The 21,614-nt window shown below is 43.8% G+C and overlaps 1 protein-coding gene across 2 annotated transcripts; it reads left to right on the top strand.

Moving 5' to 3' along the window:
- Positions 1 to 442: 442 nt before the first annotated feature.
- Positions 443 to 21,499, top strand: LOC143519639 (beta-1,4-galactosyltransferase 3). Of its 2 annotated transcripts, none has more exons than XM_077013289.1 (7): positions 443 to 809; positions 12,224 to 13,353; positions 15,389 to 15,624; positions 17,562 to 17,749; positions 17,885 to 18,007; positions 18,477 to 18,581; positions 18,795 to 21,499. In XM_077013289.1, exons 2-7 carry the CDS (start codon positions 13,077 to 13,079, stop codon positions 19,003 to 19,005), a joined length of 1,140 nt encoding a protein of 379 aa, XP_076869404.1. In that variant the 5' UTR covers positions 443 to 809; positions 12,224 to 13,076; the 3' UTR covers positions 19,006 to 21,499. The 2 variants fall into 2 exon arrangements, with proteins under 2 accessions (XP_076869404.1, XP_076869405.1); XM_077013290.1 differs by lacking the exon at positions 443 to 809 and adding an exon at positions 891 to 1,321.
- The last annotated feature ends 115 nt before the right edge of the window (positions 21,500 to 21,614 follow it).

Here is a 21,614-nt window from a genome sequence, read left to right on the forward strand (position 1 = left end):
CAGTCTCAGGCTGTAGTACTACCTTCATCCACAAGAGGGGGTGCCGTGATCACAATCTGCTGTGATCACAAGTCCGGGGTTTTCTTCCTTTCTTATAACTAGCTATTTTGTTAAACTCCCTGTGTATTAAAAGTTGTAGCAATTTGACAATAGAAAAGTGACTTTCACCATTAACTAACACTATGTGCAATAGATTATCTTTATAGATTTGTAAAAGTTTATATGAATTATGGATAATTTAACTAGGTGAAAGACCTACACTGTTATATATCTAAGCATATATCTTGAGCAATAGTGTTAACCACTACTCAAGATAGCAGGTATACACGCCTACGATAAGATCGGGTGAACTTTGAAAGAGCCCGTTGATTTGTTCACGCTTGACTAAACCCAGGAGACTACAGCCGGACATTGTGAAGCTTTTGCTCTAAATCTAATACGTGCTGGGAACTTGCTTGACTGGCGGGTTCAATAGGCGTTTAAAAAGGCTCATATATTTAAAGTAAATATCTTTTGTTCGCTCTTTTTGTGTGCTCAAACAATCCCCGTGAAGCAGATAAGGCTATCTATATTACAATCTTTGTCCACATTAAACAAACATCTTCAAACGCAGAGGGAGGAAAAACTGGTCAAACTTCGCAGTGAAGCGAGGTTTTTTTTTCTCGTTCCACGCGCACTTTGTGCAACATAGCGCATCACTTCCGGCGTGCACGGGGCGACGCTCGCGCACGGAGGCTGTGGTCTCGGAGTCCAGATGTGGGTTCACCAGAGAGGCGACTCGGTTCTCCAGACCGCACCGCAGCCGAGCGGTAAGTTTTTATAACACACCTCGGTACGTGTGCCTTCAACCTCGGTGTCGTTGTCCTTTTGTGCCATGTTAACCTTAAAGTGGCGGTTCCGAGAGTCAGAGTTATCCAGCTAGCGACGCAGCTACGTTAGCGTTAGCTCCCCGGCCGGGGTGTCGTAGCCTGGACGGACCTGGACGCTCGTCTGTGGGGCGACTCACACACTCGACCCGCATACGCGCTGAACTCCGGGTTAACTCACGGAAACACGGCGGTGGCTCGTAGTTTGTGTCGTTCATGTCCTGTAACGGTAGGTGTGGGCAGGGTTAAAGGAGCGGTGTGTTTTTACCCGCTACCCTGGTTACTTTTGGCGCGGGTACAGAGCTGGTCCTGCAGTGTGATGTGAGACATCAGGACACACATCAGGACAGATCTCAGGAAACATCAGGACACACATCAGGACAGATCTCACTGGGATGATGATGGTAACACTGGGACGAGATGAACCGCAGTGTTTTGGAAGCCCTGGAGGAGAAGTGAGTACAAATGTGCTGAAGGATCAGATCTCTGTTAATGACGAATGGAAATGTAATGAAGAAGAATCATCTTCTCATGGAGATGGCAGCTTTAGGCAGGTCCCTAAAGAATGACTAACGTTGATATGGCTCTGTATTATTACACGCGGCTGTTCAACAAGTTCCTTCGTTGTATTATTTGTATCTGTGTTAAAAGCACTATGGATTTCTCACTTTCAAATGGTTTCACTGGAATTTAATGAGCGTCTGTAGATTCCCCTTTATGTGAGGTACCCGCCGACAGTTCGGCTGTGTTGCGGTTTCTGTTCCCCAGGCAGTGTGTGTCGTGATGGTTATTTTGAACATGCAACACCTCCACCTGCGCTCCCTGCTCGTTTTGCAACCTCAAAGCGATTGTGTTCACTTACTGCGCCCCGCCCACTTTACTGCGCCCCGCCCAATTTCTGGCCAAACCCCGCTGACGAAGGTGAGCAGAATGGCCACTTTGATAAGAGCAGAGATTAACATTTAAAGAAAGGAGACAAAAGAGGAGGAGGAGGGGGTGAGGTACTCAGTCCACCGAGTTGGATTAATAACAGCTCCAACCATGTAAGAGTTGATTCAACACTGAGAATTTTGCGTTGAGTGCTGAGTATTGTCTTTGTTCACTGTGAAACGGTGTTGGGTGTTTGTGTCACCTTGCAACATAATTACACTGATTAATATTGAAATAGGTTGTTTGCACTGGTTTGTATTTTTGTGTCTTATAGAACTTGCATGTATAAGCACTTTGACAACAAAAGCGTTTCACTTCGGTGTTTTCTGGGTAATGTTGAGTTGACTCCATAGTAGATAATCAGTGTCTGTTGCTTTTGTTGATTACTAGTCTCGTTTTTATCTTGTGGTTCACTTTTTTGCTTTCATTTGCCTTATCAGGCTTAAATCGCTCGCCATATTCCATCAAGTAACTAATCAAAGTTGATTTCATGCAGTAGTTTTTGTGTAGGCAGGTGCCACTTCTGTGTCTTAAATGACCACTGCACCGTGTTATATGTGGCATTTGCACACGGCTTTGTTTGCTGTGGGCCAGTCTGTTGGCGTAGCTACTTAAAGGTTGAGGAAGGCCCCCGTTTCTCAGACTGGACAGGAATAGAGGCGGTGAGCTGTGTGTGAAAGGCCTTGAGCTTGTTTGGAATACAAGATGGATGGACTCGACATGCAAACAGTGAGCTGAGGACCGGGACCCCGTGGCTGTTGTTCAGGGAGGCTGATCAGCATGTCAGTCACCTTCTCCGTGTAAAAGCACCAAACAGAGCCTGAAGTGTAAAAAAAACAGAATGGGTTATTGCTCTGGATATGGATTACAGTTTAAATGTCCATGTTGGTTCCTTTAGATATTTAGGATTAATTTGTGGTCTGAAGAACTGGCTGTAACTGTGGGGATATTCATGTCGAACCTGAAATTAAACCGAAATCGAAAAGACATCGACACAGGATTAGTAGGGTCAATTTTCTCTGACTCAGAGGCGAGATTTTTTTTTTCATTTAACACCATGAACAATGGCTCTGTATTAGCTGTCTTGCCCTATTTAAAACATCCCAAAATAAAGTTAGTGATTAATTTAGCAAATCTGTACTTGAGAATAGTGTCAAACGGGAGAACTGAACAAACAGGATTCAGGATATGATTATTCAGTATTTGTATAGTGATGAATCACAGTTGTCAATATTGCTATTTGCTGACTTTGGACGTCTTTGTGCGAGTGCTGTGCCAACACTGTTTGATCCTGGAGTAAGGTAGGGTTCGAATTCAGGGCATCAGTCTCTTGGCCTTTTATGTGGAATGTGGTAGAAAAAGACATTACAGTGCCAAGACCTTTTGAGGCCCTGTTTTCTACCCGCTCAATCTGCCCTGTTAACCAGAAGCTTGTGTCGTGTTGTAAATGTAAGACACTGTGCTCTGTTTGTTAGAGCACGATGCTTCTGATCCCTGTGGATCTTATTGCTTAACAACACAGTCAAAGCAGCAGGTTGCCATCATGTTCACACTGAGAGCTCTGAGGACTCTCCCTTTCTCTTCCACTCATGCTCTCTCTCTCTCCCCCTCCCTCTCTCATATCTTGGTCTTGGGGAGCTGGAGGCTCGGTCTGAACACGGTGGTTCTGCGTGTGCTAACCCATTTTAGAGAGCAGGATCTTCCATGTGGCCCAGGAGGTTTGTAATCACATTTCCCAGGAGGAGCAGGCCTGCCTCAGGGCAGCACACGTGTTCTTTTCCCCTCTCTGATAACTCGTGTGGAAATATGCGCAATAGGTAGAGTTAATTGTCCTGTTCTTCACACTGAACCGCCGGGCTGTTTCCCTGCTCCTGGCAATACTTTGAAAATGATCCGGTTTAAGCAGAATAAAAAGCTCAGGTTCCAAATGGCAGCGTAATGAGATGCAATCTTTTCAGGTTTTTTTAAAAACACTTTTTAAAGAGTCCTTTAAATGAATCCTTTGTCATTTATTTGACAGAAACAGGAGGAAACTGAATGAAGGAAACCTGAGGGACAGATTTTGCATGGCTGAACTGGGATGTCGTGCAGTTGGTGGTGATTTAAGTTGTGGTTTTTCAGAATTTGTTTTACAAATAGCTTGCAGACAAGGTGGGGACCTCACAGAACACTAAACTAGGTAGGGTTGTTAAGATCATGACATTTGAGCTGATAATTAATTGCCATAATATATTGCAATTAATGATTTTTTATTGTCTTTTTCATTAACCCTTCTAATAGAGTATGCTTATAAATAATATACATACACTCACACCATGATAGAGAATGTCATCCATTTATTGAAATGTGAACTTCTTATACTGATAATTATTATAAATTAAGGCTTCATGCTTATACTAATTGAAAAATAAACTATACAAAATACAATGCAAATCCAAATGAATGTATTATGACCAAAAGACCTAGGCCACACCTAACTGGTTGGGTAGATTCAGACGAGCAACACCAACAGGTAGACCCTGAGGAACAGGTAGGCCTAGACCCTGAGGAACACCAACAGGTAGACCCCGAGGAACAGGTAGACCCCGAGGGACAGGTAGACCCCGAGGGACAGGTAGACCCCGAGGGACAGGTAGACCCCGAGGGACAGGTAGACCCCGAGGGACAGGTAGACCCTGAGGGACAGGTAGACCCTGAGGGACAGGTAGATCCTGACAGGCCCATGGAAGTAGCTCAGTAAACGCACATTTCTTTGAAACCTTTGTGAATACTGTCCTTGACGTGGATGAGTTGCTGGTGGTGATGATTTCTTGTGCTACTTGCCAGACCCGTGTAGCGTTTCATTGAATGCTGCTTTTTCTGTCACACCAAATGACCACGTTTATTTGGTTATGATGTGTCAGTTACTGTGGCAGCGGCAGCCTTTTGGTGCTGACCTCAGGTCAGTTTGTGTTCAGGTGCAGGAGCAAAACAGTTTTGTCGCAAGGTTTAACTTCTGATTTGCACATTTTAGATTTTAGCCTAATAGCTAATGTGTAGTATTACCTAACGTAAGTAAACTAATGGAAAAAGGTTCTTGAGTTTATTTTCAAGTCTAGGCTCCACCTAGCAGCTGTCTGGTTTTTTTTGGGGGGGGGGGGGGGGGGGTCACTGATGCTTCTGTTTCTGCTCATCCAGGTTTCCAGTTCAGTTCTGTTCAGTAAGCTTTATTGTCATAACCATGTGAACATTTTCAGTGTGGCCTTGTTCAGTCTCTCTTCTGAGAAAATGCTGATGATGCCGTCTATCATATCTGCTGTGCTGTATGAGTTTCTTTGTATGGTTGTGTACAGTTTGGTTGGTATCCTTAAAAAAATTTTATTTAAATTTTTTTATATCAAACATTAGCTCTCCGGCAGAGGTGGGTAGGAACGCGTTACACTTACTCCGTTACATTTACTCAAGTAGCTTTTTGGACAAAAATGTACTTGTAGGAGTAGTTTTAATATGAACGACTTCTACTTTTACTTGAGTAAATATGTGGTGAGAAAAACGCGACTTTTACTCCGTTACAATCGGATTTGCGCCGCGCGCTACCGTTACTTTCGTTTCGTAAATAATTCATCTTTTCAGTGAGAAGACTGACCAACGTCTCGTCACCCGAGTATGAGTGACCAATCAAATGAAGCCGGTCAATCACGTGATCACATACGCAAACTTTCTCCACCGTAGCAAGAAAGTGACAGAAAAACCGAGATGCATCCAATTGCACAGCCGGAGAGCCAACTGCAGTTCTAGACCTGCAGTTTTAGACCTGCAGTTCTAGACGTGCTGTAGTTTTAGACATGCGCCACCTAGCGGCTCGGAATGTAGCTAACGACAGCCAACTGCAGTTCTAGACCAGCAGTTCCAATGCATGCCGTAGGCTCAGGGGCTTGTATATTGTAATAATCCATTGTATAAAGAGTTTATTTGTTAAATATGCCCATTGATTCTCAATTGTTTTAGCCAAATCTCTAACATTTGACAAGTTTTAAACGATAATGTATACCACATTTTGTATTTAAATAGAAGTAGTACGCCTCATTTTCCCTGTTCTTTTAGGGAGTTTTGATTAATTTTGTCATTTACACACACAGCTTGTCTCCTGAAGATATTTTATTTTTAATTAAACTACTGGATTACTGGCATAGGCTATTTTGTATTAAAAATCAGCAAAAATTGCATAATGTCAGGATGCTTTCAGTGAGTAAGCATACGTTTCCAGAATGTTAGGAGTGATTTATTTTACTCGTATACCTTCATTGGCATGCAACTAGCAAATATTATGTGATACTTGGGGTTTTTCGCTCACACGCCACACATCCGATTTCTCACGCCGAAAAAAAAGTTTATTTAAAAAAGTCTAGTTTATTTACCTCTGATCCATATCTATGATTCAATGAGGGTAGCCAGAACTAACGAATTAAGACACACTAACGCTAGCCAGATTCATCCTTCATGACATAAACATTATGATAACACAAAAATGACCTTCAGACCGATCATATTTACATTTACATTTATGGCATTTGGCAGACTAAATATATGTCTATCTATGGGGAAATGCTACTTTAGCTTGCTTACTACTTTTAGTATTAATAGTAGCGTAGTAAGTGCTAATTTCCTTCCTTTAAGTTGTTTCAAATTTAATCAAAGTAGCTACTAAGTAGCCATAAAGGTAGCCAGAACTAACGAACCAAGACACACTAACACTTGCCAGATTCATCCTTCATGACATAAACATTACGATAACCCAAAAATGACCTTCAGACATTATCATATATCTATCATATATTATTGTTGCTTATAAATATCATTCTTCCATCTGCTCCCGCGACATACTAAAACACTATCTGGATATTACGTTACATACATCTAAAACTACGGCACGTCTAGAACTGCAGGTCTAGAACTGCAGGTCTAAAACTGCGGTTGGCTCTCCGGATGTGCAATTGGATGATGTAGGAAAAACCTCCCGAACATCCCTGACCTCATACAACCAATGTTTACATTACAAACGTTTAAAAGGACAGCTATATAATGCGCTGCAGGGTTGCCAAGTTTTCAAGATCACATTTAGAGAGATTTAAACCGGGGTGGGTGGTGAACGTAAATTGTTGACCGGGGGGGGGGGGGGGGGGGGGGGGGTAAAATGGACACAAATTAAGTGTTATAACGCGATCGTTCAATCGCCAGTGTTTGGCGCCAGAGTGAACTAGTAACTCATTGAATCATAGATGTGGATCAGAGGTAAATAAACTAGATTTTTTTTCGGCGTGAGAAATCGGATGTGTGGCGTGTAAGCGTGTGAAGACAGTCAAATGCGTGTGTCTCACGCTCAATGCGTGAGAGTTTGCAACCTTGGCGCTGCCAATTGTGTCTGCAAACGTGTGGATATTTCAGCCTACAAGAACTCAACATCAAATAAGAGGAAACACGATGCGATAAGTTTGCTGTATGTATAATTTTGTGTAATGCTATATCTCTGAGACATAACGTTTGTATGATGTAATTATTAAATGTAACGCAGTGCAATACTAAAAACCAGTTCTCACACTGATTGTACACAATATAGGATGATTAAGTCTGCTACAAATTGATTCAGTTGGTGTCAAGTTGTAGCTACACATATTGGCTGACAGTCTTATCAGTTAGTGCCTTTGTGGAACACATTAAAGTTACACAGGCCTAATAATTAGTAACAAACAAAAATACATATTATTTATAATAAATAATTTATATATATAATATTTATTTATAATAAATTATTTTTGTTATCATTAAGTCATTGTTTCTCGTAATTCAATTTCCCATGATGTAATTTACTGACACGAGACAGTACTCATGCATTTACTCGCTACTTGAGTAGCTTTTAATCAAAGTATTTTTTTACTTTTACTCAAGTAAATTTTTGGGATGCATACTTTTACTTTTACTTGAGTAACATTTGGTTCAAGTAACTGTACTTTTACTTGAGTAAAATTGTTGAATACTCTACCCACCTCTTCTCTCCGGTTATGTCTATGTGTCTGTCTTGTTTATTCTCCAGGAAAACCGGTTAGTCTTTCTCAGCCTTAATTGTTTCTCAGTCTCTTGCCTCAAGGAAGAAATACCTTCCTCCTTCTTTAATGTAACATATTCGATATAATACACATGCATGTGCACTAGTGTTGTCAAAAAAATCGATATATCGATACGTATCGATACTGAACATTCTGAAACGGTACAATACTCGTTTCTCTTAAGTATCGATTCTTTTTACATAAAATACGCTTTTGTTTGACCCACCCAAGCTGCCGTAATGCACAGGACAGTTTGTAAAGCTAAAATGGCAGCTAAAGCAAATGCAGTGCTGTTGGATTCGAAGCAGATACAGATGGAAAACCGAAGGACATGAACAAGCCAGTTTGCAAGCGGTGCTTTTGGAACATTTCAACGAAGGGTGCTAAAGCTTGGTTGAGTGACCATAGCGCTCGACTCCGCCCACCTCACGCGAACCTCCGCGAGCGGTGGAGGCAGTGTTGTCCGAAACTATATGTGGTAGTATAAAATAAACACCCCTCAACAACAGGGGAATGAACACTTACCTGATGAATTTTAATGCTGCTTTGTGTTTCAGTGTGTTTCAGGTTTGAAAAGTGCTGCAATTTAGGCTAAAGTAACGCCCAATCTTAACGTCTTCACGTTTTCTCATGTTTCGTTCTGGAATTACAAGAGGCTCGTATTTGTTAACGTAATGCAAGAGAACTGTTCAATCAGACAGCTATTTGTTGTGAAATGACGTTACAATTTCAAGCATTTTCAAACACAAAGCAACATTCATTTGTTTGTTTATAAAAAAAATAAAAAGGCTTTAAAACGGAAATAAGCACAGTGTCTGACTTTGGTATTGAAAATGGTATTGAATTTCAATATTTTTTATAAGTATCGTATTGAAGTTGTAATTCTTAGTATCGTGACAAGCCTAATGTGCACACACATATTCTGTGTGAAGGCATATTCTCATACACTGGTACATATTGATTGATTGATTAGATGACCCTGCCCTATGTGGGGTGGTGGGGGGGGGGAGGTGTGATTGGCAGCTGCAACAGGAACACAAAGATTTCCTTCTACTGTTTTCTTGTCTCCCTCTCTCTCTGCCTCTCTCTCTGCCTCTCTCTCTCTGCCTCTCTCTCTCTCCCTCTCTCTCCCCCCCCCCCTCTCTCCCTCTCTGCCTCTCTCACAAACCCTGAACCCTTCCGTCTCGTCATCTCACTCATTTCCCACTTATGTTTCTGCATAAGGCAGCAAGTTGAAACTTGCGAGACTTTTGTCCCTTACGGTGGTTAACTTTAAAGCTTAGCGAGTGGGAATTAGAAAATGTAATGTAATGTAATTTGGTGCTTTTGCTTTCATTTAATTCAATAACACCATTTCCCTGGTCTGATGTGCAGAACAAACACATTCTGCAAATCATATTTTATTCTGAATTTTGGATCAGTGCCAAGGTAGCAAATCTGGTTTTAGTAAGAAAGGGAACTTGCTGCTGGTCACAGATCATGCTATAAATGACCATTGCTGTCTTACCCCACGTCCCACACACTTGACGGGATTAGCACAGGTTTCTCAGCAGACACACACAGGATCACACACGCGTGTTCTATTCACCATGTCCTCTGTCGCCAAGAATATACATGCGTGTTCCCATTAGATCTGCAGAATGTAGACCTGCCTTATTAATGGCTTCAGGCACTAGCGTCTGAGCCTGGTGTAGCCTGTGACCTCACTCGCCTGTGTGCGGCTGGGCTGAGGATGAGGAGGAGCGTGGGTAGGAGGAAGGTGACTGATACTTGTCTGAGTTTGTCATGCCCATGCTAGTTCCAGCAGCAGCAGCGCATGAGTGTTCACACCTTTAACGTTGTGTATGCTCCTGCATGGTCTTCTCCCTGCTTTTATTTGAGTTTTTATTTCTTTATTAAGCTATTTAATTATTTCTTTTGGAGCCTTGCTTCAGCCTGTATTGTAACAAGAACAACACTGTACTCGGTATATGAATAGCAAGGACAAACGTTATTGAGGAGTTCCTCAGACACTCAGTCACACACACACTACATAAACATCCATCAGACAGGGCGCCAAACCTCTCTACCCTGACTCCACCCACACTCTCCCCTCTCTACCCAGACTCTCCCCTCTCTACCCAGACTCTACCCAGACTCTCCCCTCTCTACCCAGACTCTCCCCTCTCTACCCAGACTCTCCCCTCTCTACCCAGACTCTACCCAGACTCTCCCCTCTCTACCCAGACTCTCCCCTCTCTACCCAGACTCTCCCCTCTCTACCCAGACTCTACCCTGACTCTACCCACACTCTACCCTGACTCTACCCACACTCTACCCTGACTCTCCCCACACTCTACCCACATTCTACCCACACTCTACCCTGACTCTACCCACATTCTACCCACACTCTCCCCACACTCTACCCTGACTCTCCCCACACTCTACCCTGACTCTACCCTGACTCTACCCACACTCTACCCTGACTCTACCCACACTCTACCCTGACTCTCCCCACACTCTACCCTGACTCTCCCCACACTCTCCCCACACTCTCCCCATACTCTACCCACACTCTACCCACACTCTACCCTGACTCTACCCACACTCTACCCTGACTCTACCCACACTCTACCCTCTCTACCCACACTCTACCCGTTCTGTCTGTTTTCTCTCCTTCTGTTTACTATCCTCCGTGCTTCTCTGATCTGACCCAGACATGTTTCTTCTCATTTTCTTTGTCTTTTCACACCTCATTTCACATATGCATGTTCATCACGATTGCCCATGACTCATTATTTTATCTCATTACTGAAACATTTCTCTAAGAGTAAACATCCGTTCATTTCTGTTGCCACAGATACAATACATAAATTTTCCATCACCCACCAACATTTCTTTTGAACCTTTTGACCTTTAGTTAGTTATGTTAGCAAATCACATTCATATGTTATTACATAGTTTTGTTCATTTCTTCCACATACATTAGGCAAATGTTTGAGGTGGATTGAGTGTGGGTCGTGTGTGTGTGTGTGTGTGTGTGAGAGAGAGAGAGAGAGAGAGAGAGAGAGAGAGAGGGAGGGAGAGAGCACATTATAATAGAAATAGACAGCATGGGCAAAGTAATTATATTGAAAGTACCATGCAGATGTTCAGAGAAGTGTGTACACACACACACACACACACACACACACACGTGTGTCCCCCTGCCATGTCTTACTAATCAGGGTGCTCTGGGATTAGGATTAACACTTTGAGAGGAGACTGTTTTAATGAGCGTTAATTGATCCCAAGCATGGCGAAATGTGGATTAAAACGTCTCTTCAAAACCGATGACGGCAATGGCCTGTGATGCCGTGAGTTGTTGAGGAGACATATTGTGTCCACTCAGGCGGGACTAGTGGGCGGGGTGTCTGCTCCATAGGTGGGGTGTCTGCTCCGTAGGCGGGACTAGTGGGTGGGGTGTCTGCTCCGTAGGTGGGGTGTCTGCTCCATAGGCGGGACTAGTGGGCGGGGTGTCTGCTCCATAGGTGGGGTGTCTGCTCCGTAGGCGGGACTAGTGGGTGGGGTGTCTGCTCCGTAGGTGGGGTGTCTGCTCCATAGGCGGGACTAGTGGGCGGGGTGTCTGCTCCATAGGTGGGGTGTCTGCTCCGTAGGCGGGACTAGTGGGTGGGGTGTCTGCTCCGTAGGTGGGGTGTCTGCTTCGTAGGTGGGGTGTCTACTCCGTAGGTGGGGTGTCTGCTCCGTAGGCGGGACTAGTGGGCGGGGTGTCTGCTCCATAGGTGGGGTGTCTGCTCCGTAGGCGGGACTAGTGGGCGGGGTGTCTGCTCCATAGGTGGGGTGTCTGCTCCGTAGGCGGGACTAGTGGGTGGGGTGTCTGCTCCGTAGGCGGGACTAGTGGGCGGGGTGTCTGCTTCGTAGGTGGGGTGTCTGCTCCGTAGGCGGGACTAGTGGGCGGGGTGTCTGCTCCGTAGGCGGGGTGTCTGCTCCGTAGGTGGGGTGTCTGTTCCGTAGGCGGGTCTAGTGGGCGGGGTGTCTGCTCCATAGGCGGGTCTAGTGGGCGGGGCTCTGTGCTGCCTGCCATCCATCAGCACAGACCACTTCTGGGAAGGCAGCCATGTTGGAACTGACTGCTGCCTTTCCACTTGTAAAATAAAAATGCTCCAGCTTTGCCATTTGGCGGGGTGTGTGTGTGTGTGTGTCCGTGTGTGTGTGTGTCCGTGTGTGTGTGTCCGTGTGTTGTTTGTGTGTGTGTGGAAATGTGTCCAGCCTAGGAGGGGGCTACACAAACAGTTCAAACGTATTTCAAGCATGGTTCTCTGTATGGTTCCTCAGTAACCTTCTCCTTTTCCCTTTGTCTTGCAGACAGTGGCATGTGATGGGCCCATTTTATGCCAGCCATGGTGATGGACCCCCCCCCCCCCCCCCCCCCCCCCCCGGATTGTGACACAATGAGACAATAACCCTGGGTGTCGGACACCCACAACAAGCACCCACACTATCAGCACCCCTCACACTATCCCCCTCTCTCTCTTGGATTTTAAGTGACTTTGGCAGCAGCTTCTTGCCTCCTGACAGATTCACTGAGCTCTTGTAAACAAGCCACTTGGCGTCAGGACACGTCTCATCCTCTCATGGCGGAGGCTGTTGAACGTTCTGGTAGGAAGCAGAGAGGAACGTGAATCCTGAGCTACTCTACGTAGGAGCAAGAAGAGACATGAACGGTCACATTCTTGCTCAGCATGGGAGCTTGAAGAAGGTGCCTGTGAAACCAGATGGACAACACAAAACAAAAAACAGACCTCAGCTAGGAGGATCTCCTTATCTGTAGCAGCTCGATGACGGACACATTTTAAGTGCCTTCTGCATTCTGTACCCACCCTACACTGCGTCACTGTTTACATTATATACCTGCTCATATCTGGTCCACCAGGGATAAGACGGAAACCTTTCCTTATCCACAACTTATTTAGGTTTACATGTCAAATAAACCACATCATTATTTTTTCCTTGTTTCCACACTTCATCTGTGAGCTGCATGTAGTCTCTGCACGAGCGTGTGCCGTGCTGTTCTCCTGCCTTGCACTGGGCTTGTCCTCATCAGGGATGAGACCTCCGTAGACTGAATCAACCTTAGTCACACTCATTTTCTCCTTCTTTCCCTCTCGTGAGTAAGATAAGCCCAGTGTGAGAGACTGTTAACTCAGCCACCATCGCCATGCTGAGCCTGAACTCCAAATGGCGATACTTGATCATGTTGTTGGGCGTTCAGCTCATCGTCATGGCGCTCCTTGCCCGGGAGGGCTACCAGAAGAGGGTTACGTACTTTTTCCGGATATTTCGGAAACTGGATATGTTATCGGGCCAGACGATGGGCAGAGCGGGCCATGGGCGGAACCACACGGGGACGGACGTCTACACCAACCTGTCGTACCTGGCCGTCGTGCCGAACAAGGATGAAGTGCCGTACTGCCCCAAGACGTCCCCGCTCCTTGGTGAGTTTACTATATGCTTGCTGGGGGTGGGGGAGGGGGGGGGGGGGTGTTGGCTGTGGGCTCCTGCCCATACTTCAATATGATGATGAACACAAAATATTATGTGATACTTCTGCAACATACTGTGGCCTAGACATCTGAAGTGCTAGTATGGTATTCCTGTGTGTGTGGGGTCTACCTGCTAGCATCTTGCATCTGTTATCCACTGGACTATCTCTGGGGCATTTTGCATAACCTCTGATATATCATCTGACACAGCCTGTCTTTGGGGGTCTGCCTGTTAGGGTAGACCTAGACCCATCGTTTGGTCTTGTATTGAGAGCTTGTTCCTGTGCTGCCTTGATAAGTGCCTCTGAGTTGTTTCAGTCCAGGTACTCACTAAGCACTTAATCACTTGGGACCATCTTCCTGGTCTATTGCATCTTGGTTGTTTCATCCTGGATAGTGGCTCTGATGCTCAATATTCCTTTACCTCCTAGTACAGTCCTCCTGATTACTACCGTCCTGAAGTTGGCCTCTAGGGTTGTCAACTCAACCGCCCTGTTGAGTTCTTGATGAAGGTTCTTGTAGTCCTGTTCATGTTCGACAGACTGAAGCGTTCCAGGGTCCGTGTGTGGGACTTTTGTCTGGTCAGCCCAAGTGCAACATGGGTTGGTCTTTGTTTGTCACCAGCTTGTGCTTATCAATGGCTTTCTGGGCCCCATTCATGTATTTAACAATGTGCCTTCTCATCTCATCTACTCATCTTAGCCACAATTTTAACAAGATCTTCCATCTTATCTTTGCCTCCAACCTCCTTCTCTACAGAAGATACTGCATGTCAAGCATCAGTGCTACTGTTGCATTTAATCAGTTGGTTGGTCTTGATGGTCACAGCAGGGGTTTTTCATTATGCTGCACTTGCATGTTCCAGCAGCTTTTCAGCTACTTTGGTTTTGGTAGTCTGCTCTGACTGGCGTCTAGCTTAGCCATGGTCCTTGAATCGGGTTCCTGCTCCTTGTTGAGTCGGGTTCCTGCTCCTTGTTGAGTCGGGTTCCTGCTCCTTGTTGAGTCGGGTTCCTGCTCCTTGTTGAGTCGGGTTCCTGCTCCTTGTTGAGTCGGGTTCCTGGTCTTGGTTCCATACTCTGAGGTGTGGAGATCTCCCATCTGACACACTTGCTCCCCGCTTGCTGTGTCATTCATGTTGTACCTCGTTGATCTCTAGTTGTGACAGAAGTTGCCACTTCACTGGTGATGTATATGATACCAGCTCTCCCATACTGCTTTATTTCAGGTGTGTGTGTGTATGTATGTGTGTGTGTGTGTGTGTGTGTGTATATATATATATATACACACACACACACACACACGCGCATGTGTGAGGAGGGTGCATTTTGTATAAAATTTATACCAAATGCACCCTCCATATTAATAAGCAGATTAACATTCTTGTGGAATAAATGAATGTATCAGTTGGTGTATAACACATTAGATGGAATGAAAAATGTCTTTAAAGGGACTAATTTCATCTGCAAAACTGGCCAAACAAATGTTCCATCAAAAACAATTTAACAGCATGAATTAGAATTACTAAAGTGCTTTGGGATAGAACATTTGCATTTTGGACTCTACATCCCTGTTTTCTAGTAACTGCCATTCCTGCCAAACCAGTTAGGCAAACCTTTCAGGATTAACACAGTTTTTAAGCATTATTAAAAATGTGGATTGGTTGGGTGGGGGTCAACATTTCCTGTCTCTGTATGTCAGACCTGTTTGTTAAGTGATGGAACATTTCTTGGGCGGCCAAAGATGCAGTGTTGCTCTCAGCCGTAGGTTCACTCGTGTACACCTCGACCCCTCCTTCTTTTTGGTTTAGAGCTAGGGCTCCTGGCTAACGCAGTCACAGGTCATGTCATTTTACTACAGTTCCAGACCAGACGTAATACAAAAAACTGCTTTCACCCTATGACGTTTGACTGGCCCATCTGATTCTATGCGATTTATATATTTCAAACAACAAAGAGTGACTGTGTCTGTTATTTCCCGTTTCTGAAAGTTGGACCGATCCACGTGAACTTTCCAACGGGGCTCACTCTGGCCCAAGTGGCCCGGAAGAACCCTCTGGTGGTGCGTGGCGGACGCTATCGGCCACCAGACTGTGAAGCCCGTCACCACACCGCCATAATAATCCCCCACAGAAACAGAGAGCATCACCTGAAGTTCTTGCTCTACTACCTGCACCCATTTTTACAGCGGCAACAGATTAGCTACGGTATCTACATAATCCACCAGGTAAGTGGAATATATTGAAACATGCACAAGAACACAGGAGTATCTTGCCTACAAACATGTCTCACTCACTCACTCACTCACACACCAACCCACCCACCCACCCACGTGCACACAAGAAAGGTCTGTAAGGTGACCCGCACCTAAACACACACACACAAGAACAATCATCTTTGAGGTGATTGGCACCTTAACTACCTCTTCTACTGGACAGTCTTCATTTTTGTCAGCGCGTGTAAAATCCCGTTTTGTGAAGTGTCCCCACTGCATGCAGTGTCAAAAACCACATGATTCTTACTACCACCCCCACCATACATGCGCAGTCAGGATCTCCTGGCCGTCAGAGTGGTTGGTTAATCACAGGGCTCCCTGAGCTAGCTGAACACTCGCTCCTTCCATTTCATCTGGATATTTATTCTACTTATTCTATGTATACGACAAAAGCAGCCTGACTATCGTACATTAAAACAGGGCTTCAAGTTTCCTATTCACAGTTCAGAATATAATGTTATTTGTTGATATACCAAACATTTGGCTTATGAACAGGATAGGACTGTTTACATATGAGTGATCCATTTGTAGGACTACACATATGCTCTATAAAAAAATAACAACAAAAAACAAAAATTGAACAAAAATGATGTAAATACCTGGTGTGTTAAAATTTTACTGAAACATTTATTCAATATATTTCCTACTTTTTAAGTGCCGTCAAAGCGTACTTAATCACAACCTGAATGCTTGGAAAAAACTGGGAACATTTTGTTAAGGAGAGCAAAAAAACTTCATATGAGATAAAATAAGTTTCCAGCTATGCTCTTAAAAAGCAGTGTGACAATTGTGAGGCAGGATCCCAAGATTTACTTTACATTTTTATTTAAGTTCAAACACGAAACACAGAATCAGTTCACACTGGGACTGGGAAGAAACAACACTGACTATGGACACATGGAACATACACACACAAACACACAGACACAAACAACACTGACCATGGACACATGGAACATACACACACAAACACACAGACACAAACAACACTGACCATGGACACATGGAACATACACACACAGACACAAACAACACTGACCATGGACACATGGAACATACACACACAAACACACAGACACAAACAATACGTGACGCTAACAAAAAGAGAGACACGTGAATCGGATTACAGACACACGAGCGTCACGGAGCAAAAAAGAACATGTGTTCTGGACGCGTGCTGTCTTTCCGAAATTTCCTTCTAGTGTGTAATTATTTATCCTGTCTATCAATCTGTGCTAACTTGTTAGAAAACCGTGTTTTGCACTGCTGATTCTTCTTGGTGGAAAATTCTACCAACCTAAATTTACTAAATTCTAAATGCCCAAATACTGTTAACATTTGATAGGTGTCAGATAATTTGATAGGCTAGCTCACACTATTAACACTGCCCCAGTGTTAATATTAAAAGTTCTGTATTAACATTAAACAGAAGCTGAAAATTGTTTCTGGCCAAGCATTTTTACAGGTGTCTTTTTATATATAAATTTTTTAATTTTTTGTCTGATTTTCCAGGAAAACTAAACAACAGTAATACTAGACAAGTTCAAAGCATTTCTAGCATTTACTGTCCACAGTTTTTAATATTACTGCTCCTATATATTTATTACTGTTCTATTTTTACTATTCTTGATATATTCCATTGTTTATCTTGATGTTCTTATCTAACTGTTGAGTAATGAATGTGAATTATGATCAAATTTGACTTTTTTCTTTCTTCTTTGTAAAATATTAACTTAAATGTTTGAGATGTGTGCTTGTGTGTATATTTTGTTTATTTATATATATATATATATATATATATATATATATATATATATATATATATATATATATATATATATATATATATATATATATATTATAATGTGTGTGTGTGTGTGTGGTTCAAGGCTGGAAACTACACGTTTAACCGAGCGAAGCTGATGAATGTGGGCTTTCGTGAGGCCATGCGTGAGGCGGACTGGGACTGCCTCTTCTTCCACGACGTGGACCTGATCCCAGAGGACGACCGCAACACCTACACCTGCGACCGAAACCCCAAACACGCTGCTATCGCCATGGACAAGTTTGGCTACAAGTCAGTGCTGAACATCAAGGGTCTCCTAACAGACCCCTCAGCTTTAACGCTCACGTTTGTCATGTTTTCTATTCTTTCAGTAGAGACTTTCCAGACGTTTACCCTTATAATAGCTGTGATTGTGCTGTGTCCTAGGCTGCCCTATAATATGTACTTTGGAGGAGTTTCAGCATTGACCCCCCTGCACTACCTCAAGATGAATGGCTTCCCCAACAACTACTGGGGCTGGGGGGGCGAAGACGACGACATTGGAATCCGGTATGTGTGTTTGGGGTATTGTGAAAGAGGATAGAGTGATGGTGATCAGCCAGTGGAGGATGGTGGTTGCTGGTGAAAAAACCTTCTAGGCGGGGCTGTTCCAGCAACCCAGATGAACGCAACACTGACTACCCTTTAATTAGCACAAACCTAGGTTTCTAATTTATTGGTACTGTAAATGTAAAAAATACAGCAAAATACACAATTTGACTCGCTCGCTTAGCAGTGAACACAGCTGCCTACACTAACGTGTAGTTTATCCACTCAGATTTACTCAAATAGATATCGGAGAATAGTCTTATTTAATTTGGGGGGATGTCTGCAGTGTCTTAAGTAACCACATTCATCATTGTCAGTAATGTCAGCCCATACTCCACAACTGACTGACTCTGGTTGGGGCAATAAATGAAGCACTCAGTTTCGAGGAAGCTGATTGGCTAAATGAATGTTGCCGCCCCCTCCCTTCCAGGGTTTCTCTAGCTGGAATGGTGATCTCCCGCCCCTCTCTGAACATGGGCCGGTACAAGATGATCAAACACAAGCTTGATCAAGGCAATGAGGTCAACCCCAAAAGGTAAGCAGCACGTTCTGACCTGTTACCTCCCCACAGCTTCCTGGTTCTGTCCTGCACACATTGGGTTTGGGAGGTCTGTAAAATATTCTGTCCTGTTCACGGACCCTGGTTCCCTTAACTTGTTGATGTTGGTGTGTTGGCTGGATGTGAGATTTTGGTGTCCCGGGTTCAGTGGATCGATGCCACATTTTCTTCTTTCGTCCTGGCGTGCAGGTTCAACATGCTGGCTAAGACCAAGCAGACGTGGAAGCTGGATGGGATGAACTCTCTGGAGTATGAAGTCCTCTCTCGGCAACACCGCCCCCTCTACACCAACATCACAGTTAACATTGGCATAGAGGAAAAATCACCCACTGACCCCCCCACCAAACTGCAGGAGGTGGCCAAGGCAGAGCTCAAAGACAGTCAGCCTGCTGATAACTGATCACACACCGAACCGCCCCAAACACACTCAACCCATTACAAAGTGCAATGACCTAGTTGTGGGACATCACGTCTTCAGTACACTCCTTTAGTTTCAAACGCTGGTGCCATATCTCTCCCCATGTCTCAGGCTTTTCTGCTTGTCTGCACTCTCTCTCTCTCTCGTGACCCACCATGTTGGCTTTTCTGCAGTCTCTCTCTCTCTCGCCTTTTGATTTACATGGTCAGGGCAGGCCAAACCTTTTCACTTCCATGTTTGAATGTGGAGAGAGATCCGGACTGGAGGGACATTCTGGGGGTGATTTCTGCATCCCCCTGTGGTGCAGACAGCGAGACTGGCTTGCACACTCCGCACTGCAGCACAGCGGTGCCGGTCCTCAGAGCCAGACAGGTGCTGGCGAAACCGCCGTGGCCTTAGACTTAAGCTGCACTCTTTGTCCTCTTGAGCTCCGTTTGTTTTCTTTTGTTGTTTGATATTGCCTAACAAGCAGGTTCAGGTTGCTGTGGTTAAAACTTCAGCATTGAGTCATGCATTGTGTGACCACGACTGCCAGAGTATTGTGAATAATGTGAGATGTGGTGGGTTTTATCTGCATTTTCTTTGCCAGTTTATGGAGTTATTACTTCTTTCCTTTTTATGAACTGAAAGTAGGTATAAACAAAACATTTATTTTTTAAATCTTCTATGTGATGTACATAATCTGAACTGGTGTACTCTTCAGACTCTTGGTCTCCACTCTACCAGACACTGTCCTCTGTTTCTCCCTGTGTTTTCTTAAATTTGGTCGTCCTCGCCTTTATGGAACAGACTCTGTAATGTCCTGCTTCTCTGTCTTTTCACGTCAGAACTATTTTATCAGTGCGTTCTTTTTATTTGTGACTTGCTGGATTGTGTGGGGGTTGTTTGTAGCAGACTTTTGGCAGGCAGGTCTTTAGCCCATTATTGGATATTTATTGTTGCTGTATTGCAGTAACTGGTGGTGTGTAGGTGAGACACATATTTCCCCTCCTGGTTCACCACTGTTTCCCTGCTTTACTCATTGTTCTATGGCTCTATGGGAATTCCTAGGTCTGTCTTCTGACAGTTTGACCTTCCTTACATAATAGACCCCAGAGTGCCAAGAACAGGTTGAGTGACTGTCTGCTAAGCGTTTTTTTTTTTTTTTTTTAAACCACATAATATCGACCTAAAGAAGAAATGTCAGTTACACCGGGCACACCTTTAGATTTTTGGATTTGCTGAGGAAACCAACTGAACTGATGTTTTTGGCACTCCGTGTAGTCAGTTAAGTTTTAGACATTTCTTCAGTCCTTAAATATGTACTGGTACTAGCTCAGCTAACCAGGTGCTGCTGTTATTAACTGGTTAGTCTGATGTTAACCATCACTTAGCAGTAGTCTGAATTGATTCCATTTGTAAATCACATAATGAATCAAGTCTTCATTGTAGATTTAGAAATCTTTTACCACCCCTTCCCTTTTTGAGACGGTTTGTAACCACTATTAGTTTGTAATTGGTGTGTATTTAATAAGCGTGGTTCTCTCCGAGGGTTGATTGTAAGATTGCGATATCTTGCCTTTGTCCTGGCTCAAACCAAAGAGTCATGGTCTGTATAGATATGACACAGACTGGTCCGCTGGGCCAACATACCGACAGGAATGTGATGAATACAGAAGCATGAAGGTGTGTGTGTGTGTGTGTGTGTGTTTGGTAATAGGAGTGTTGTGAGGATGATGTTCTGAGTTGATGAAGGAGGCTCTGACTGGAGGCCACACCCACGTGTTCCCCGTAGGGCTTCTTGGACACTTCCTGTCTATGCTGGATGACATTTCTTTAGATGCATTTGATATTAGAAGGGCAGATATACCAAATCTTTTATTTCTCAAACTTAACTACTTGGATTGGTGTATAAAGCAAGATGGTTTAGTCAGGCAGAAAACTAATCAAGCTTAATTAATCCCAATGGTAAAAGACATTTGTCACATCTGGCTTGGGTTATCTAACAAATTTTCCCCTGATAAGTCATCAAGTCTAAATAAAGTTAAGTACTTGCCAGAGAGATTAATGAACTCTGATTCCTTTGCTGTGATTACCTTTAGCCTGTATTACAGCATATCAAAGCCATAAAAGGGAATATATATAATACAGTAGCAAGATAAGACGTCACAGTTTTGGAGTTTGGGGTTTAAGGTTAATACATTTACTTTATTATTCAGCACCAATAAATAAATTCTAAAAAGTGAAGATGAGCCTGAGATGGCCGACTTACAAGTGAGGCGGAGCTAGAGTCCTCACTAGGGGGAGGGGTCCTCACTAGGGGGAGGGGCCCTCACAGGAATCTTTCCTAAATGTTCTATTAGATGATGGGAAGTGGTATGATGGTAGTGGTTTGATGTTAATGTTTTATTGTTTTAAATAATGAATTCTGCACACAGTAAATAGTGGCCTTATAATAAAGATTAATAAAATAAACATTACGTTTGAATTATACCCATTTCTGAATCCTGTTTTACTGAAAACCATGGACCATTAAAGCACTGTCACTTCCTGAGATTGCACCTTTTAAAAACCACAGGCTGAGCATATGACCACATTTCACCACTTCCAGG

This window comes from Brachyhypopomus gauderio, chromosome 7 (assembly GCF_052324685.1).
Source record: "Brachyhypopomus gauderio isolate BG-103 chromosome 7, BGAUD_0.2, whole genome shotgun sequence".
NCBI lineage: Eukaryota > Metazoa > Chordata > Actinopteri > Gymnotiformes > Hypopomidae > Brachyhypopomus > Brachyhypopomus gauderio.